General features: G+C 38.4%; 1 protein-coding gene across 1 annotated transcript; it reads left to right on the forward strand.

Annotated features, from left to right (window-relative positions):
• The first annotated feature begins 4,614 nt into the window (after positions 1 to 4,614).
• LOC103714460 (MA3 DOMAIN-CONTAINING TRANSLATION REGULATORY FACTOR 1-like) lies at positions 4,615 to 13,698 on the forward strand. The gene is made up of 4 exons (XM_008801714.6): positions 4,615 to 4,987; positions 5,113 to 5,358; positions 11,009 to 11,103; positions 11,325 to 13,698. The coding sequence occupies exons 2-4, from the start codon at positions 5,139 to 5,141 to the stop codon at positions 13,134 to 13,136; spliced, it is 2,127 nt and encodes a 708-aa protein (XP_008799936.3). The 5' UTR covers positions 4,615 to 4,987; positions 5,113 to 5,138; the 3' UTR covers positions 13,137 to 13,698.
• The last annotated feature ends 6,532 nt before the right edge of the window (positions 13,699 to 20,230 follow it).

Consider the following 20,230-nt stretch of genomic DNA (forward strand, 5'->3'; position numbering starts at 1 on the left):
AATCATAAACATAAATACATTCAAATCTCATCATAAACAATAAATACGATCCCTCCGTGGTTAGCCCTAATGTATCCGTACTACAGTGTCTCTTTTTCTATATAAGTTATGGGATGGATTCGTTATAATACTATTTGTAACAACTCAGAACTCACCCACAATAGCTAATTGGAAGATGTTATTTAGATTTTTAATTCTATATAAATATCTAAAATTTATTCAGCAAATAATCGTTATAGAACTAAATATACCTCTGCACGAGCTCTCTAAATTATAGGATCATAATAATAAAAGACGGCATAGTTTAACAAGATACACGAAATTAGCGGGCTTGAAAATGATATCTGTAGGATGCGATAGAGCTGTATCAAAACTGGCGTGATGCAAGGAGGATGCGAACCAATTTGAAGTATTTTTATGCACATAATGGGAGGCAGAGCTTCAATGGGCCATACCATCTTTCCTGTCATGCGAGTCAAAAAAATAAGTAGCAAATTAATTTCTTAGTCACACGTAATCTCTCTAGAACATTTGTTAGGAGTTGAGCCTTGTGTGTCTAATTCTAAGCGTTCTCTGAGATTATTATTTCGTTGATTATTTTACTATTAAAAAATAATGTTTAAAATAAATAACTATTATCATAATTATTATAATGCCTAATAGTGATTTGGTAGGGTCTAACGTACCTGCAGTGCTGTGGACTGGATCCAAAACTGCGAAAGTACAAACTTTATGCCTTGATGGCTTGAAAAGGAGCTAAAGTAGATCTGGCCAACCATCCCCCTCAATGCCCGCTGGACCTCAAGATCAAGAAATCTTGTTTAGATCCGAGCCATCCATATCATCTCAGAGTTGGTAGGCAAATCTAATTGCTGTCTTCCTCGCCGCATGTAGCTTTCTTTGTCAGGCCAATGAGGAAAAGTCTGAAGAACAGCCTTGCATTGCTTTTTAAAACATCAAGAGTACTGCCTTTGCGCTGTCTGTACAGGAAGAGATATGCTTTGGTGATGCAAAATTCTTGCAGAAATTGTTACACTTTTGATGTTGGGACCAATGTGGCTTCGAAATGCCATCATCATGTTGGGACATCTGGCAGCTATGGAGAGATTATAACATCTTTCTGCATGCTTACCAAAAGACAAACCGAGTTGCCGATTGCATGGCTACCTATACGGCGCAGCATTCTGAAGAGGTCCTTTGGACTCATCAGGGAGTCCTTCCAGCATCGTTGTGCCAGGTTCTTGCTTTTGATTCGGTTGACTACATCTACACTAAAGTAGGGTGAATAGCCAATGTATCAAAAAAAAAAAAACAACCATTATGTATCAATCCAACCTTCAACTGTTTTTCTTTTTTTTTTTACTTCAAGAATCAAAAGCAGTAGCTATAATATTTGTTGCATATGTTTTTTAGGATTTTAGGTGTCATCAGCAAGTTTTGCTATATCGGTACCTGATATATGTAATGATAGCTTATTGGTATGTGATGAGTTGATCTCGTAAACACTCTAGTAAGAAATGGCATTCTGCTTGATAAAGCTAATTTTCATTCAATTGCAACATATATTTTGAGAAGACAAGTATTCATTTCTGAATCATGAGAATGCACAATTGCAATATTACCTTTTTCTTTGGTAGAAAAGGGCCATAGCCATGGGCTAATAACCTCATTGAAGGTTAAATTTGTGCCTAGGTCTTCGATATAACCTTCAAAAGATATTGCTAATAGGTTAAAATGATATCACCAAACATAATTTTTCTTCTTTGCGAGCAGATTCCTAACTCATTTGTCTAGGGTTTTGGGAGAAGAAAAATTAAGAACTATAAGTGTTAATATTGGAAGACGATTAGCATCGTCCTATTTATGATGTACGGGGTTTTTAACCAAATACTTTTAAGCATCTGAGTGACTGGAAACTTAGGTTGGTTATATGCCTCTCGGCCTTTTTCTCTTTTTTTTTGGTAAAAACGGCTACTCATTCATATAAATCTAACATGAGTACAACCAACTAAATCACAGAAAAGTAACGCCCCTCAGCCTTTCAAAATGATTGAACTGTCAAATGGTCCCAACTTGAACCTGCCATCTTCTAACAGTCCAAACTACTCTTCCAACCTATTATGACTTTGGTGGCAGGCTGTTCCCTTCCAACCATTAGCAATGACTTAATCTTTCATCCAATCCATCCTCGACGGTCACGATCTAATTGGAAGAGGATTACAAACTGTCGACCTCTCGGCAATCATAATTCCAAAATCTAAATACAGTAACCCTAACTGATGCTGTCCCCCCACACCCAAGTTGCATTCCTTATCATCAACTCCTCTGTCCCTACCAATCCCTCATCTCCTCCCCATAGTACTAGCAATTCAAACCAAACACATACCATGTGGCTCCTAAACCCCAAGCTATATTCCTCCTCCCCCTTCCCTTCTTTTGTCCTTTGCTCTGGCTTTTAACATCACAACGATTCTTGAGCCATTCCCCGAGTTCGCTACCTTCAACAACTATCTTAACCATATGTAGCTTGTTCATGAAATTAACAACCGTTATGTTGGAAAAATTAAATGCGCACGTGGCTTTTTGGGCCGAACTTAGCTTTCCTCATCTAAGCCAACATGATACCAACTCACTCGACCAGTAGCATCTTAACCTGTTCTACTCCCACCTTGTTCAGAATAAAATGACTTAACTTGCCCGCCGAACCCAACCTTTTCAATTAATCCAGTTCGACTCGACCGACCAATCAATCCAATTATCCTCCATCAGTTTAAGCTTATTTAGCTCGTATCGAGAATTGGTTAATCTTATAAAGCTCTATTTGCTAGGATTCACCATGATCCTTTTGGTGATTTGATTGCATAGGGCTAGATCCATAAGCAATTTTTCTATTAAGAAATTGCTTCTTTTTAATTTTTATAGGCACATGAGAATTGAGTTGTTCTGATCATTTTAAGTTTGTCGCCAAAATTCTTGCACTATGGATTTCACTTCTAATATATCTATCCGCTTGTTAAAACTCTGCTCATGCTTCTTTGCCCCCCCTTTTTATGTGATTCGGATATCCGGTAGTATGCAATGCACATAAGGGATAGTGGTTCCTTTCTTTTTTTCTTGTTTTTTTTGCTAAGGTAGGTGGATCATACCTGACGAGTATGGAGGCACCCAATAAAATTAAAAAACAAAATACCTCAGAGTGCCATAAACAACTCTCCATCACCAGCTCACAAGGTACTACCGGAGTGACTGGCTACGTAAGCAGATATCCAATCCGCAACCCCATTAGCTTCACGGATAGCAACTTTGCCCAAATAAAAATGAACCTATTGGGCTGGTGCTCAAGAAGCTCTTTCATGGATTAGGCCTTTATAAGGCCTTAGGTAAAATCTAGCTTATGTTCCATTACCGGTCGTTTGAAGTGAGTCGGGCCTAAAAGTGAATCATTTAGAACAGTTGCTGAATAGAGTTGGCAGGTTATTGCTATTATTATGGATAGGTGGGAGTTAATCCCAATGTACAAATACAAGCAACTGCAAGCAATTTTGCACTTGTAATCTGATGCAATATGCTATGATTCAAATCATATCCTAAGATTAGGAGTTTCCGCCATGGGTAACAAAATAGAGGCAAGCCTGTACCAGTACCACTAGAAACCTTCTAAGTAATTACTTGACCAATGGATTAAGATAGTATGCATTGCATACATATAAAAGCATTGTTATATTCAAGATTTGATGTGGGGAATGAGATTGGTTTTCTCAAAAAAATAATTTTGAAAATATATAAACATAATAAATATTATGAATTTAGAATAAAAAAATAATATTATTTTGCTAATGATAAGGAAGGCATTTGAAGATATTACAACATAGTTTGGAATTTGGCAGCCTAGTTCTGTCAGCTTTGGTTTCTACGAATATAAATTCAATATCTCATAACTTAAAACCCCTAAGGGAGGCATTTCAAAAACTTTTTTTCTTTTTAGAAATGGAAGGAGTTTGGAGAACACTAATGAAAGATACATCATGAAGACATATTGCCTTATTTATCAAGGAAGATACATAAATTAGAAAGAATTTTTACATAATAGCGAGCTAAGCTTCGAAAGGTACTAAATTGAAGTGTGCATGTGTGTATCATGAACAAAATCCTCTCCTAAGAAAAAAAAAAAAACTTTTTCTTCAATTGCAAGGGGGTCCATGGAAAAAAAAGAGAAGAAGATGTAACCAAAATTTCTTCTCGAAAACAACTTACAAACTTTCCATATTTATGAAACTTTTAATTACATAAATAAATAAAATAAAACCTTTTTTTTTCAGAAAAAAATATTTTATGAGCAATTTTTCTAAATCTCATCATGTATACAAATGATTATGCCTAAATTTATTCTCGACAGATCACTACTCCAAAATTGCTATCCAATGATGATCACTCTCAGCCAAATTCAACCTCAAAAAAAAGAAAGAAAAAAAAAGGATTATATAAGATTAAAGGTCAAATAATATGCCATGAGGTCAGCAGCAAGCTCGCAAGCGGCCAGAAACCGAACCAAGCGGATCAGCCACGTGTAAGCAGGATATAGAGATATACTCGACAAGACCAACCCTCCGCCCCACTCGTGACGTGGCCTCGAAACCGAAGGCGCCTCCCGATTAATAAATAAAGGAAACCCCCTTTCTCTTCTTCTAAATCCATCCAATTCGACCGCAGGACGAAGGCAAAGATCGAAGCCAACAAAACCGCCCTCGAGATCTCGAGGGAGACTTCGAGGGGGCGCCCTAGTGGTCTACTCTCTAGGGTTTCTCAGAGAGGGATCGAGATCGCGATCTCAAGCTCTGCGCTCCCTTTCCCCCTCGTCTTGGCTCCAGACTCCCCGGGCCAAGACTCGATCGAGTTCGGGAAGGGCGGCGGTCGCGATTCGAATGGTGGATTAGCCCTCCGACTTGGGGCTTTTCTTCGGCTCTCTCGCTTCTTTCTGGTTCCCGAGGTATGGATTTTTTGGAGAATGGATTTCCGCTGTTTTCTTGTTGTTTTCCGATCGATTGTTTCGATTTGGGGTGAGTTTGGAATGTTTAAGAGGAGGGACGGTGAGGATTTGGTGGTTGATTGCAGGTTGAGAGGGTTAGGGGACGTGGGAGATGGCGTCGCCGAAGAAGGAGGGGTTCTTGACGGATGGGCAGAGGGAGGTGCTGAAGATAGCGGCGCAGAATGCTGAGGTGCTGTCCTCGTCGCCGAGATCGCCGACTTCTTTGCTGTTCTCGGAGTACCACAACAAGGGCGGGCCTGCTGGGAAGGCTTCTACTGGTGTGAGGCATGTGAGGCGGAGCCACTCAGGGAAACTAGTGCGCGTGAAGAAGGGTGAGCGGAAAATTCTTTCTTTCCTTCCTTTTTTAAATAAATATCGTTTCTTTGGTCATGGTGTCGTACTAACATGAAATTTGCTTTGCATCTAATCTGTTTTGTGGTCTATAGATTTCTAGTTAGATTCTCAGGGTCACCTTCGGTTTCGCTTCTTATGTTTCTGGTAAATTATAAATGTTGATACTAGTGCTCTTAAATGGAGGAATTAAAGTTGTTTGCATTGCCTAAATGGATCTGGTGCTAAGAATTAGGACTTCCGACTTCCCTGGTTTTAGTTTGTATTCCACTCTGCACTACAGCATTTGGCTTGGTTATCAGGTGATAAATCACTCGTGGCTAGTTGGATATATATTTAATAAGCAAATAATGTATTAGAAAGAAGTGTTTCAAGATTGTGTGTTACTTTTTATGGCATAGCACTGTCTGTTCTTCTCGATTGCAGTATATTATAGTTCGGGTATGTCTAGTTTTGAAAGATACTGACGAGATATGTTCATAATGCCTGAAATGCCATCTGAAGCATGTCAGATAGTTATCTCTGGATAATTTGTTGGGCATAGACTTGTTGATGTGCCAATATAGCTTTGACAAACTTCATCTGAATATAATTAAACTTATTGAAGGTTTTATGGCTATTCAAGTTGGTGTTTGGGATCAGGAATGGTGAGTGGGTAACTATTTTCTTTTATGTTTTTAACACATCTAAGACCTTAGTTATGTTTGCATTCATGAGAATCTTATGCATAAAATACACTCTGGCTCTGATAAGCTTATTTGAGGACCATTAGCATGATATCTTAGAAAGAACTTTTAACAATAGTGCTTCAACGCTTGTGTGAGGGCTACAAGAGGTGATGCCATGAGCAGCTTATATGAGGTGTATCACATACTATATTGGACATTTATGGAAGATATAGATGTTAGGCTTTGATTATTTCCACGATCAATTGTAAAATAGGCATGCTTCCTCTATTCCTCTGTGTGAAGTTAATGAACTCATGTATGGAACTTCACTATCTGCTTAACTGATATTTTTCACTTAAGTAGTGCAAGCTTATTATTTATGGTGACATGACCTATGTGAGCAAAGTACATACATGTGTATGTATCTTTTTGGTTTATGACCTTTAATGTTTGTGTAAGCGTGGAATATTTATGCAAGTTTGGTACAATACCAAAGTCGGCGCACTTCCAGTACATATACTTTACCTTGTTCATCTTACTGAATTTTGTTATGAATGTCTGAGAAGTCAGTTTCAGTTAGGCATATTCAGTTTTCATTTTGGAAATTTCACCAGTATGTATCTGAGTTTGAAGCATTAGTCAAGAAATAGAGAAAAATCATGAAAAGTTAGAACTAGTAATTTAAAAGTAAAGGCAGCCCAATAAACATATATTGCAAATATTTATGGTAATTTGTATATTATTTGAAATTACTATATGTGGTTGGAAACATTATCCATGGTTCCATTGTTTTCATTCCAAAAGTTTGGAAGTATTAAAAAACTTAAAATATACTAAAGACAATGAGCTTGTTAAATAATCATATCGCATATCAGATTAGAGTGTAACATACTACTCAGATATGGTGACTATAAACTACTTATGACGAAGGTGTCAGGTGAGTGTCTATCTAATTAGATTAGCTAATTACAGTTTTTGGTTCGTGGGTGCCCGGTATCTATCAGAGGCCTATGTGTAGCATTATTCTACTCCATCAGGAGCTAATGTATCTTTTGGTTCTCCATTATCTTAATTGCTATTAAGTACAAGAGGGTCTGAAGGATGTGGAGGGAACCACATGTTCGATCACAGTTTTAATGAGTCTATGACCAAGGTCATAAAATTGGAATATGCAGTCATTATGGTCCCAACAGATTGCATGGCCAGTATGTGTTATCTTATATAGTCAAATATCATATACCAAAATTGGTAAATGATGTTAGTTGTGCATTTGAAGAAAGGGAAATCGAGCAAGTCTTGAGTGAGTCAACCAACGCCCAAGATCAAATTGAATTGTAACTAAGCTGAGCTAGAACTTGGCTCAGCTACTTAGATGCCAACCTAATATGTTTAAGAACAGCTTGTTTGAGGGATTGGCCGAAGCTGGGGTTCTGCAGGGAATTTTCTGTGATATAAGTACTGGTCATATTTTAATGGCTGACATTTTTATACTTCATTCATTAAAATGATCTTGGTATCATGTAAATAAATCTAAGTAACTACTGAGCATTGACTTGGATGGTATCACCCTTTGCCACTTGGGTAAGGGGATGGAGGTTTGATTCCTGATGGAATCTACCTCCAAGGGTAGGATGGATACAGGGGAGAAAAGGTGGGGATTAGCCACAACTAGCCTCAATAAATAAATAAAAATAAATCTAAGTAGTAGGTTTGAGTATAAAATTATTGTGTTTCTTTGTGTTTTTTGTTGTTTCTCTCTTTGGGAGGTTGGAGGTGTGGAGTGTTACTGGTAGAATTGAAGCCTTTATCTTATCAGCACGTGCAAAATTAGCGATCGAACATCAGAAATGGAAATCCTTGCATTAAAGTTGGCATACAACATCTGGAATGCCTTCAGTCCATTTGCCTATTGTTTTAGAGAATTCTTGCTTATGCGTTAAATATTTATAAAATGAACAATTTTAACGACACTATACAATGGTTTTAGAATCATCTAAAGCCACCTTAAATTTGGTTAGCATGTCTTTTAGCTGTCTATAGAGTGATGGTGATCTGAAGAATTTGTGGTGTATAATACATTTTAGCACCTTAGATTTTTCAGCATTGTTCATCTAATGACCACTTGTAATGCATAAATTGGAAATCTGTAAATCTCTCTCTCTCTCTCTCTCTGTGTGTGTGTGTGTGTGTTCCAGGCATTTTGGATATTATAGGTCATGTTTAATGGTGTGAAGCTTCGGTTGAGATATAGGATAAGTTTTAAAAAGATTTAAGCGTAATTTAGGTGCTAACATGCCTTTTTAGTGGAATTATTTTAGATTTATTTGCTATATTACACTCTTAACCTACTTCAGCTTTTATTATGAATAAAATCACAGAAATCCCTACTTGAGGAAAATTTCACCCTGAACTCCCTGGAATCCAACAACACTTGAATCCCTTTTTATGGATGTTTATCATGATTTAAATCTCTAAGGAAGAAATCTAATTAGGCTTGTTATGGGAATTGATAAGTTCGGAAATATAGCCGCTTTTGTGCAGTGTTAGGATATACATTCCAACTAATTCCTCAGTTATAATAGTATATTAGGTCATCTTTCTCTCTCACATACACACATACACACACACGCGCACACTCACTTATTGCCTTATTTGATCTTCATGCACGCAGACATACATATTGGGCATTAATTTTTTGTGCTTTTCTTCACTATTAATTAACATTGTTTGTCGCTTTCATTGGGCACCTAGGGATAATTAATCGATATTTTTAAGTACTAAATACTTTCCCATAATTGTCCAAATATTTCTAATGTTCTGTCCTTTCCAGTTATTGTGTTTGCACTCGTTTCTGTCGTCACCATGCAAGTGGTTCAGATTTATTTCGGTGAAGAATGAATGTCATATTGAAAGTTAATATTAGGAAACTGGGGTTTAGGCAGAAAATTTAGGAAGCATAATCCTGTAAGAATGCTTTGAACCTTCAGTCATATATTGGCATATTATTACGAGAAGTTGAGGTCATTAATTTTAACAACTGCTGTGAAGCACCTGTTAAGAGCACATAAGGCATTATTCTGAGCTTAAACAAGCCAAAAATGAGCAAGTTAGGCAGTTCTCAAGCTCAACTCATTTATCGAGAAAACTTGTTGAGCTAGAAAATCCAGCCAAATATGATCTTGTCAAAAATGGCTTGCTCAACAAATAGCCAATCACCTGCAGAATGTATTTGGTTGTGGTTCTGCTCTTGTCAAGATATGACAAATTATTGATGTAAAATCAGAAACTTAAAGTTAGCCTTCTTAAAACACTACTTGACGAAATCCCATTAATTTTTATTGCTCTGTAAGCTAGTTATGCTTTCGCTATATGAAGGGAATCTAAAGTTCTGCAGAACATGTCTTAGTTATAAGTGAAAATTAGTTTGGAAATCCTGCTAAAACTATCCAGTCCAAGTGATTTGTTTGAAGGCAACTCAAGCCATCTTTGTATTTTGAGCACCTGTTTGATTATCATATCCTGTCAAAAATTTTTATTGCTGAAATTTAGGTAACTAGATCTTATCGTTTTCTGTCCATTCTTACTAAAATGCCTAATCAGGCAGTTATTGATGCTTCAACATTATTCATAGGATTGTATTTGGAGTTTTTGGTTGGATTTCTATCAGTAGCCTTCTTTCTTGTTATGCAGTTATAACAGCTCCTTTCAATTCTCATATTTTTCCATCAACAAACCTTATTACCTAGAACTCCTTTAGATTCTCATTTTTTTTCTGTCAATTGACTAGCTTATAATTTGAGCAAATAGTTTCACTTATTATGAGGGAAAGGCTCTTTGTTTTAGCTATTCCAAGTTCTTCAATTTGGCACCAGGTAACTTGTATGATGAGGATAATTTAGTTGTAGGATCTGGTTTAGGGGATCATGTATGCTTGCTTTAAGTCAGGGGGGTGAAATGACTGGAATCAGAATCATTTGGATATTTCTGACGTTTTTCTTGCAAAATCTTCAATATTATTAATTAAAAATAATCGCTAATTGAAGGTATAATTATTGGAAATGTCATTCCTTGGTACTTTCTTTTAAAATCTGAAAAGAAATTACAGTGCTTTTGAGGCAGTACCTGCTACCTTGTAGAAAGTCTTTCAATGTTAGTAATTAAAAATAACCCTAATCAAAGGAATAATTAATCTGAAAATGTCATTCATTGGTACTTTTTTTTAATCTGAAAAGATATTACGGCACCTTTGTGGTAGTGCATGTTACCTTGTAGAAAGTATTTCGTATTATGCGCTTCTCCATGGTTATGGAAGTATCATTTTGGGAGGAATTGTTAAGATCGATGTATTCTAGAGTCTCTATGTTACTGTTTCTCTGGTGGCTGAATGAATGTGCATTCATTTGAGTGTAAGCATAGACTGTGTATAGGCACTGACCTGATGTGTGAATAGTGCTGACCCTAGAGTTGAAACATATAAACTTGGACTTTACCAATTCTTTATGTATGAATCAGAACTATTGACATTATGCACTTGTCATAGTAAGAGATTTTGTTGATGGCTGTGGCATGTAATAAAATGATTAAGACTGGCTTCATTTGCAGCTTGACTAAGATTGCCCTTTTTCAGTGAAAGAGTTGGGAACTTTTGGACTATGTTAGTGAGTTAATCCCTAAACCTGAAGCAAGTTCGGCTATGCATTACGTCGACTTGTCATTGTTCTATTTAGCCACTAACTATTAGCTTTTTTCCACTATAAGTCGCTACAGTATCTATTCTTTTCTGTTTGATCACAAATCAGCAGCAGAGTCTGCACCTTGTAGTATTATCTATTGCTGATGACCGTATTACTTTCTATTTCTATTTTCTTTTTAGGACCTCAATGCTTGCCTTTTTATAAACCACCAACATTGCATCAGATCCCATTGACTTCAGTAACATAGTTCCCCAAATATTTGGTTGCAGATGGTGCTGGTGGTAAAGGCACATGGGGCAAACTCCTTGATACTGATTCCAACACACGCCTCGATCGTAATGATCCAAATTATGATAGTTGCGAGGTATGTACTCTCTCTCTCTATGTCTCTATCCATCCATCCATCTATGTGTGTGTGTGTGTGTATGCATGCTTGGCCAGTGATAAAAATCATTTACAGGACTCTTTATTTTAGTTACCTTTTTTCTGGCTCTAGAAAAATTTAACTGGAGTGAAATATGTTCATGCATGCACTTGTGGATCTATGCATTTAATTATTGTAATTAGGTCTTATTGTGATATCAGGAGCCATATGAGCTAGTAGGTGCCACCATTCCTACCCCTTTTGATGACTACAAGAAGTCTGTAGTAACCATCATTGAAGAGTATTTCAGCACCGGTGATGTGGAGCTGGCTGCCTCTGATCTGAAAGATCTCGGTTCTGACGAGTACCATCACTACTTCGTTAAGAAACTTGTCTCCATGGCAATGGATCGGCATGACAAAGAAAAAGAAATGGCATCAGTTTTGTTGTCTGCTCTATATGCTGATGTCATCAGTTCAGCTCAAATCAGCCAAGGTTTTGTCATGCTTCTTGAGTCTGTTGATGACCTGGCACTTGACATACTCGATGCTGTTGATGTTCTTGCCTTGTTCATCGCCCGTGCGGTTGTTGATGATATCCTACCTCCTGCCTTCCTTGCTAGAGTAAAGAGAACGCTTGCTGAGTCCTCTAAGGGGTTTCAAGTTATCCAGACGGCTGAAAAGAGCTATCTTTCAGCACCCCACCATGCAGAGTTAGTTGAGCGACGTTGGGGCGGTTGTACTCACATCACTGTTGAAGAGGTAAAAAAGAAGATCACAGATTTGTTGAGAGAATATATCGAGGGTGGAGATACAGCAGAGGCCTGTAGGTGCATAAGGGAGTTAGGGGTTTCATTCTTCCACCATGAGGTTGTGAAGCGAGCTTTGGTACTTGCAATGGAGATCCCCACATCGGAGCCTCTTATTCTAAAGCTTTTAAAAGAGGCAGCAGAAGAATGTTTAATTAGCTCTAGTCAGATGACCAAGGGTTTCTCACGTCTTGCTGAGAGTCTTGATGACCTTTCTCTTGATATTCCCTCTGCAAAATCCTTCTTCCAGTTGCTAGTACTGAAAGCAATTTCTGAAGGATGGCTTGACCCTTCCTTCCTGAAGTCCGCACCTGTGGATGGGGAAGGCAGAGATGATGAAAACAAGAAGTTAAGAAGGTATAAGGAAGAAGTGGTGACCATAATACACGAATACTTTCACTCGGATGACATACCTGAGCTCATTCGAAGCCTTGAAGAGCTTGCCACCCCAGAGTTTAATCCTATCTTTATCAAGAAACTGATCACACTTGCCATGGATCGGAAGAATAGAGAAAAGGAAATGGCATCTGTCCTGCTCTCTGCATTAAGTATGGAGTTCTTCTCGAGCGATGATATTGTTAATGGATTTACAATGCTTCTAGAGTCTGCAGAAGATACTGCGCTGGACATTTTAGATGCATCCAATGAGCTAGCTCTGTTTCTAGCTAGGGCTGTGATTGATGATGTGTTAGCCCCCTTAAACCTGGAGGAGATTAGCAGCAAGCTCCCACCTAATTGCAGTGGAAGCGAGACTCTTCGCATGGCACGCTCGCTTGTTTCTGCTCGCCATGCAGGTGAGAGGCTTCTGAGATGCTGGGGTGGGGGCACAGGTTGGGCAGTGGAAGATGCGAAGGACAAGATTACGAAGCTTCTGGAGGAGTATGAGACTGGTGGTGATGTAAGGGAAGCATGTCAATGCATCCGCGACCTAGGGATGCCTTTCTTCAACCATGAAGTTGTAAAGAAAGCATTAGTTATGGCAATGGAAAAGAAGAATGACAGGATTTTGGACCTGCTACAAGAGTGTTTCAGTGAAGGGTTGATTACCATCAACCAGATGACAAAAGGGTTTTCCAGGGTGAGGGATGGTCTTGATGATTTGGCTCTTGACATCCCCAATGCCAAAGAGAAGTTTCGATCATATGTAGAGAATGCTAGGAAGCATAGCTGGCTCCTACCATCCTTTTCCGCAGCTTCTCCCTCTCCAGTTGCTGCAGCCACTTGAAGCAAGCATCAGCTGATTCTGCTGTCATTTCGTGCTCTGGTTCCTTACAACTTCTGCTGTTTGTTTTGCTACATGTGTTCTGTAAGGCAAGATTGGGAGAGACCTCGCCATGGCTTTGATGATGCTTACTGAGGATTTGGCGTCTATGCCTTGGGTATGAGGTAGCTACTAGAGGTTGGTTTTGGTTCTGGGCAGCACTTATTCTGGCTAGATTTGGGTATGAGAGAATGCTAGACAAATGTTTTTAAGGGCGTACTGATATTGCTTATGAAAAAAAAAAAAGTCGACCTGTATAAATTTGCGTTTAGGTTATATACTTGCTACTATTTTTTTTTTTTTTCAAATTTGTGGTATGATTATCATCGGAGCATCAATTGCTATTAAGTATGGTAAAAACCGTGTGTACTCCTAGATAAGATTGGAAGTTGGATTGCTTTTGATTGTTGGGCAAAGCTGGATTTGGCGTCTTGCTGCAGAAGGCACTGACCAGCCAGCCCTACTTGGTACCCTTGTCTCATATCTTGCAGCTCTAAATAATGTTTGGCTTGTTGGTTTTAAAGAATGGTCGGTTGTACATTCCCTGTCATTCATTTTTTTGGGTTCTAAATTTTTCTCTAATGCATCTTTTGTAGTTGCTTTTGGTTCTTGCTAAGTAATATTCTGTGTTAGGCCACCAGCCATCACAAATTATTGGCGTAATATGCAGCAGTCATTTGAGGAAGTTGTATTAAATTTCATGGCTTGAAGGGATAGTGTTGTTGTGCTTTACTGACAACTCCTGTCTGTGGGATTAAAAAAATTAGAATGCTCCCAAGCAGCCTGCAGATCTAGCTGTGAACTCTGATCTGTATGTTAGAAGCTTTTTAGGTGATGCAACTGATGCATTCTAAATTTATATGTGACATACGATGGCTATGTGCCAATAATGATGCAGGCCAGCAAAAGAGATGTCTAAGAATTTGCTGTTTAGGGGGGACATAATTTGAGTTTTTTTTTCTTTTTCTAATCACATGGTCCTCAAATATTCTTTTCATTTAAATTCTGAAATCTTCTTTAGGCTAAGAGTTCAAATCCATTCAAATTTAGTCTACATAGATTGTGGGCGGATTTACTCTAATACCATTTGTAACAATTTAGAATCTTATCCAAAATTAAGGCTGCAAATGGGCTGGGTTGATCTGTGACCTGACCCAATCTGAATTGGAGAACCCGCGGGGCCGAGTCGGATTCTAAAATTGGACCCGTTCTATTTTTCGGATTAGATTTGGATTTACTAAATTTCGACCCAACTCCGACTCGATCCGATCCGATCCATTTTTTGAGGGTTAATTTTGGATCGTTACTCAACAGCCCGATCCGAACCCGAATTATTCGTTTAGGTCTGCAGCCCGTAGGTCCACATCTATTGGTAAAAACCAAGCTGAAAACTTTTTTTATTCAAAATGAGGGAGGAGTGGTACAACAGTACTTGCCCCGAGCCCTAGATCAAGCCTCGCCGCTCCCTAGGTAATCGGCGGAATGTCATGTCGCCCTTAATGATGATGGGAGGGCTATAGATATGGGCGGCCTCTCTCCCACACCTTCCATGTGAAATTGGCCTTCTCTGTTCTCACCATGAAGTAGAAAGGTTTTTTGGGCTACAGGGCAGTAGAAATGGAACGAGCTGCATCTGTTGCTGCTGCTGCTGTTTCGATTTCAGGAGGGTGGAGGATTCACTCAGGCAGGGACTTGCGGATCTTGTCAGAGAGCACAACATCGAAGGCATCAAGGTCCTTCGTTGCTACCATAAGGTGGTCGGGGTTGTGGACAAGGCTCTCCCTGTGATCGCAAGCATGGAGATCAAAGGGAGAGAGAAAGAGAGAAGACGGAGAGAAGGAAGGGGACTATTGAGATTAGTTACTGGTAGGGGAAGTCACCCTTATCGCCATTAAAGCTGCGGATGAATTCTTTGAACTTGCAGAGGGCAGAGTGGCGGGTGAGGGAGCCCTAGTCTAAATCTCCGCCAAGGGAAAACTGCGCCTGGTTGCTGTAGAACGCCGCCCCCTCGTCCCACCCCGACATTTCTCTCTCTCTCCCTCTCTTTCTCTCTCTCTCTCGATCTCGATCTCGTTGGGCCGAAAAAAACTGGAAGCTCTCTCGCTAACTCCTTCTTCCACTCCCTTTTTAGCAGTAGTAGTAGCAGCAGCAGGAAAATCCTTATTTGCTAACTCCATGCCTTGCCTTTATTCATAAATTAAAGTACAAGTCCGGACACGACCCGGACCCGACCCGATCCAGACCCGAATTTTTTGGGTCGGGTCTGGGTTATACATAGACCCGACTCGAATAACCCGTTGGATCAAAAATTATAGCCATGGACCCGGCTTGACCCGACCCAATCTTCAATTGGGTCAGATTTGGGTCCAAAATTAGTATCCGAACAAAAAAACCAGGTCGGATCAGGGTCACTCAAGATCGGACCCGACCCGACCTATTTGCCCCCAATCCAAAATGACTAACCGGAAAATGTTATTTGGGTTCCTTGATCATGTATAAGTATTTAAGATCTACCCTGCGAATAACCAATATGAGACTAAATACGCCCGCACGATCCTTATAGAAGATGTCTGGATAAATTTTTGGTTGAATTTTCCAAAAGTGCTGTGGTTTTAATTTTTATATATAAATATTTTTTTAGTTATGCATGCTTTAGTTAGTAAATTATCAGAAGTGGTTGATCAGATGAATCCTCTGTTGGAAGCTATGATTAATTTGCCTGAACATGCTCTGATGCTGGCTAGGCATCACCTGGGTCTTTTGATATGCATCATGTGCACGGATAAGAGCTAGAGCTGCTCTTCCTCTCTTTTTTTTTCTTTTCTTTTTTTTTTTTTGCTAATACGGGTGGATCATACCTGATGGGTACGGATACACCCAATAAAGTCAAAAAATAGGATACCTCGGAGTGCCAAGGGCAGCTCCCCATCTCCAGTCCACAAGGTGTCTCCAGAATGGCGAGCTACATACGCAACCACCCAATCTGCAGCACCATTGGCTTCACGGTAGATATGCTTGGCCTGAAAGGCCCATCCATCCCTCACCATAGCCCAAATGTCACGAAGCAATGGGTGGTCACTGTCATCACCCCTAGGACCCTCTCGGATCCAACTGATAACGGTGGCTGAATCACCCTCTAGGATGATAGACCTAGCCTGTAACATGCACCGGGCATATCGAAGGTCCGCCCAAGCAGCTCTCAGCTCCGCACTCGGAACCGAGGTGTCAAATAAATGACTGCCACCAGCAGCCACAACCGCTGCTCTTCCTCTCTAGGTGGCTCTTTCCTCCCCTATCTGATAAAAAAAAAAAGAAGCAAAAGAAAAGAAAATAGCATGAGGCTTTTGACATATTAGTCCCTTTTCCCTATGGCAATAAGCAAGCAGCCTCCTTTATAAGAAAGTAAGTAGCACCTAATTGTTTGCTGTTTTCCTTTTATTCATGTCCCAACCAAATGCAAAAAAAAGAAAAGAAAAGAAAAAGCAATAACAAAATAAGGAATTTAGCTATGAAAAATCTTCATCCGTTTTTTCCCCAATTCTTTCTTTTCTTTTCACTAAGACTTAAATATATACTTCAACATTTTTTTTTTTTAAAAAAAAGCGAAGGAATCTAGCTAAAAAAGAAACGGATAGACTAGCCGCAAAAAGTCTCCTATTCAAATACTAGATTCTAACTCCGGGTCAACTGCCTAAGGCCATGTATTGACATCAATATTTTAAAAATAAAAGAGCTAAATATAATCTTATTGATTGTATTACATTCTACTCTCTGGATCAAGAGAGCCATAAGCAATTGAATTCAAATACAAGTGAGGCAGGTAGCATATATCAATAGATAAGGCTGATAAACGAGAACACAAGCATCCATAAAATATGCCATTCTCTTGACCATCATATCATGATTTTGGTTTCAGCTAACAAATAGCACGCTAAGTTGTTGTTCATCAGATAGTTGTTGAACCACAAGTTTCTTATGAGATTGTTAAAATAATCTTATCCTAATTCCAACAACGCCACGAAAGCACTTCTTTTAAGGATGATGAGATAGATTTTGTAGAATTTCTGTAGTTTAACATACAAAGCATAGGGGTCGATTACAATAAAAAAGAAAGCGTTGAATAATAGCAATTATTCTTTAGATATATTAGAGAAGTGTCATCATTTGACCTTGATAGAACATTCCTTTGAGGATCCAAAAGGAAGACTTTTTTATTTTATTTTCCTCTTAAGCTCTCTTCAGCTCATCTTTATTTCAACGACTTCAAGAAACCTAAAGAGTAGCAACGATAATAATTGGAATTATTGCAGAATACAGAACTTGAGAGAAATGATGTCGCTCTCGAAGATGAAGTATATATATGTTACACTCAAAATCTCTCAAGAATCTTGTAGCAATAAGCAAGAGTAGTGCTCCTCAGGGAACCAACTCAGAAGACAACGTAGCCTGCAGCGGCGACGAAGGCGACGGCCGTGGAGGTCACCCCGGCTGCGGAGGCACTGCTCTTCGGAGAAGATGGTGTTGGGGCGTCACCTGCGACGTCGGCGTTTGATGTGCCATCCACTCCATCCGTGGGGAGAACGAGGGGAGATCCAGCTGGTCCCACATCGTCGTCATCCATGTCATCCTCATCATCGGAAGCGTCCGTCCCGGAATCCGGCAGGGGGGTGCTGGGTTTAGGAGCCAGGAGGGGGTTCTGGTTGTTGGCGTCGGGGGAGGCGCTGGGGTTGGAAACGGGGGGCGATGAGGCAGATACCGTGGCCACGACCGCCACGAGGACAAGGGCGAGTACGAGGAGGGGTCGGAGACTCGCCATGAGAGGAATGTTGCAAGAAAGGAGGAAAAAAGGAATGGTGAGATGAGGGAGGAGGGTGATACGTATATATAAAGGTTCAGAGGAGGGAAACAAGGGTGGAGAGCGGTTGCAGCTCGTTTCGGTTAAAACTAGTCGGACGTCCAATCTTTTGTCAGAAAAAAAAGAGAGGTTGACAACAAATAAGCAAGCGAATCTTACTCTTATGACTGTCGTCGGCTCTTTGACTCTCTTTTTTTTTTTTTTTTTTTAATTATTTTTTTTATGAATACCCTTCTAAATATCGAATTTTGCATGAATATCCTTATAAAATTGATATCTGTATGTATACCCTCGTAAAACTTTGTTATTGTACAAATACCCTTAATATAACAGTTATTTTAACGGTATTAAGAAAAATTATATTTATATTAATTAAAAATAAAATAAAATTTTAAAATTATGCTATTGTCCCTGTCTTCTTCTCCTGCTATCGGGATCGCGATCTATTTGTATATCTACTAATTAAGTGTATTTTAGTCATTTTAATTTAAACCGTTAATTTTTTAGCATCGTTAGATAGCATGGGTATATATAGAATATCAAAATAAGTGTTTTACGAGAATATACATATAAATATCAATTTTGGAAGGGTATACATGCAAAATCTGATATTTAGGAGGGTATTCATACAAAAAAATCTTTTTTTTTTAATTGTTTCAAATGGCCTAAATAAAGGTTCAACCAATTTGGATCTAACTTGAGCCCAAACCTTTATAAAGCTAATATCCATGTTGTATGGAAACATGCTTGTAACTAAGACTAAACATCCAATTGAGTCTAATTTGGTTCTCATAATATTGACTCCACCTAGTCAATTCATAAACTTAAGTCAACTTGAATAAAAATTAGTTCCAAAATTCAAACCTAGCTTGTTAAACCTGGACTCGGTATGAAAGGACGTCCAATAAGGCTCACCATAAAAAGATGACTTTATCGGTCATAGTTTAATTTATATTTTTTCTAACTATATATGCGGGTCGTCTTTATATATCCTTATTTGACAAATATTACTATTCGGAGCCATCTCTAATATCATTCCAAGTTTTTCCTAAGCTCAAATAAGAAGAGTGGATGATTGATATCAAACTCACAATCGGTTGTATGAATATGTTAGTATCTATAAAAATGGATCCAAATTTGTTATCTTGTTTTAAACCCTACACCTAAAAAATAACTTGAGTTGAACTTAGGTCGGACAAGAATCGGATGACCTAATGTATTTGTAGCTTTATTCTCTTGTAGGACGATATGCATGCATATGTCAACATGGATAGCTATAGTGCACAACATACGTGGTTAGCAAGTATTAGAGACCTTGGAAGCTTGATTGAGTTAGATCACTAATCCACCCAAAATTTGATGATATTTTTTAGCTAGATCGCAGAGTTTTCTAGAGCACCAACTTACAAATTAGTCATCCAATAAAGCTCTAGCCAAAATTTTGGCCACCTCTACTTTAAAAGAAGTAATTTTTTTAGTTGGATCAACAAGTTCTAAATACTGGGCCCTTATACTACAAGGAGTGATATCGAATTTTCAAAACTCGACTTTCATCATGGAGAAAATTGGAATCATTTCGATATATATTTTTAATAAACATGCAATTGATTTGAATCATATTACAACATTTTTAACTTGTAATTATAAAGCTCGGCAAAGATGATCCATAAAGCATATTCTATGGTGATTGCAATTTTAATTGTAGAAGACAAAAGCAGAAAACACTTTTTTTGATAGTCACTTAATTGAAGGATTGGACATTAACACATCATACTTTATCAAAATATTGATTGAAACCATTATGTTTCAAAAAGACGTCCAAATAAAGGGGGATAAAATATTAGAAATCAATGTCTGTTTCCTTTGATTGACATGTTATGCATGATTCATAAAATTCTATGCCATAAAGGTAATTAATTTGATTATAGTAAATCATATAATTTAGAAAGGTAGTTAGTCAAGCTTGTGCTAAACAAGATGGATTTAATTTTTCTCATCGAGGAATATTAAATTTTTGAATATCAACCTTCACGCTCTTTTCCCTTATGCATATGTGCATGCATGGTATCCTGTCAGAGAGAGATGCTTTTCTTTTGGAATACCATAGATATATGCTTGTTTTCTCTACTAATCTAACAAAATAGTACGATATAATTTATAAAAAAATAAATATCATCATTTATGTAAATAAAAATAGAAGACA

The sequence above is a fragment of the Phoenix dactylifera genome, chromosome 18, assembly GCF_051530095.1.
Source record: "Phoenix dactylifera cultivar Ajwa chromosome 18, Ajwa_hap1_PhDact_Kaust_v1.1, whole genome shotgun sequence".
In the NCBI taxonomy this organism is placed as follows: Eukaryota; Viridiplantae; Streptophyta; class Magnoliopsida; order Arecales; family Arecaceae; genus Phoenix; species Phoenix dactylifera.

Bases quoted from the DNA above. Each gene is read 5' to 3' on its own strand.
- LOC103714460 (XM_008801714.6), top strand. From the start codon at position 5,139: ATGGCGTCGCCGAAGAAGGAGGGGTTCTTGACGGATGGGCAGAGGGAG. The intron at 5,359-11,008 runs GTGAGCGGAAAA...ATTTGGTTGCAG, and splicing joins ACTAGTGCGCGTGAAGAAGG to ATGGTGCTGGTGGTAAAGGC. The intron at 11,104-11,324 runs GTATGTACTCTC...TTGTGATATCAG, and splicing joins CAAATTATGATAGTTGCGAG to GAGCCATATGAGCTAGTAGG.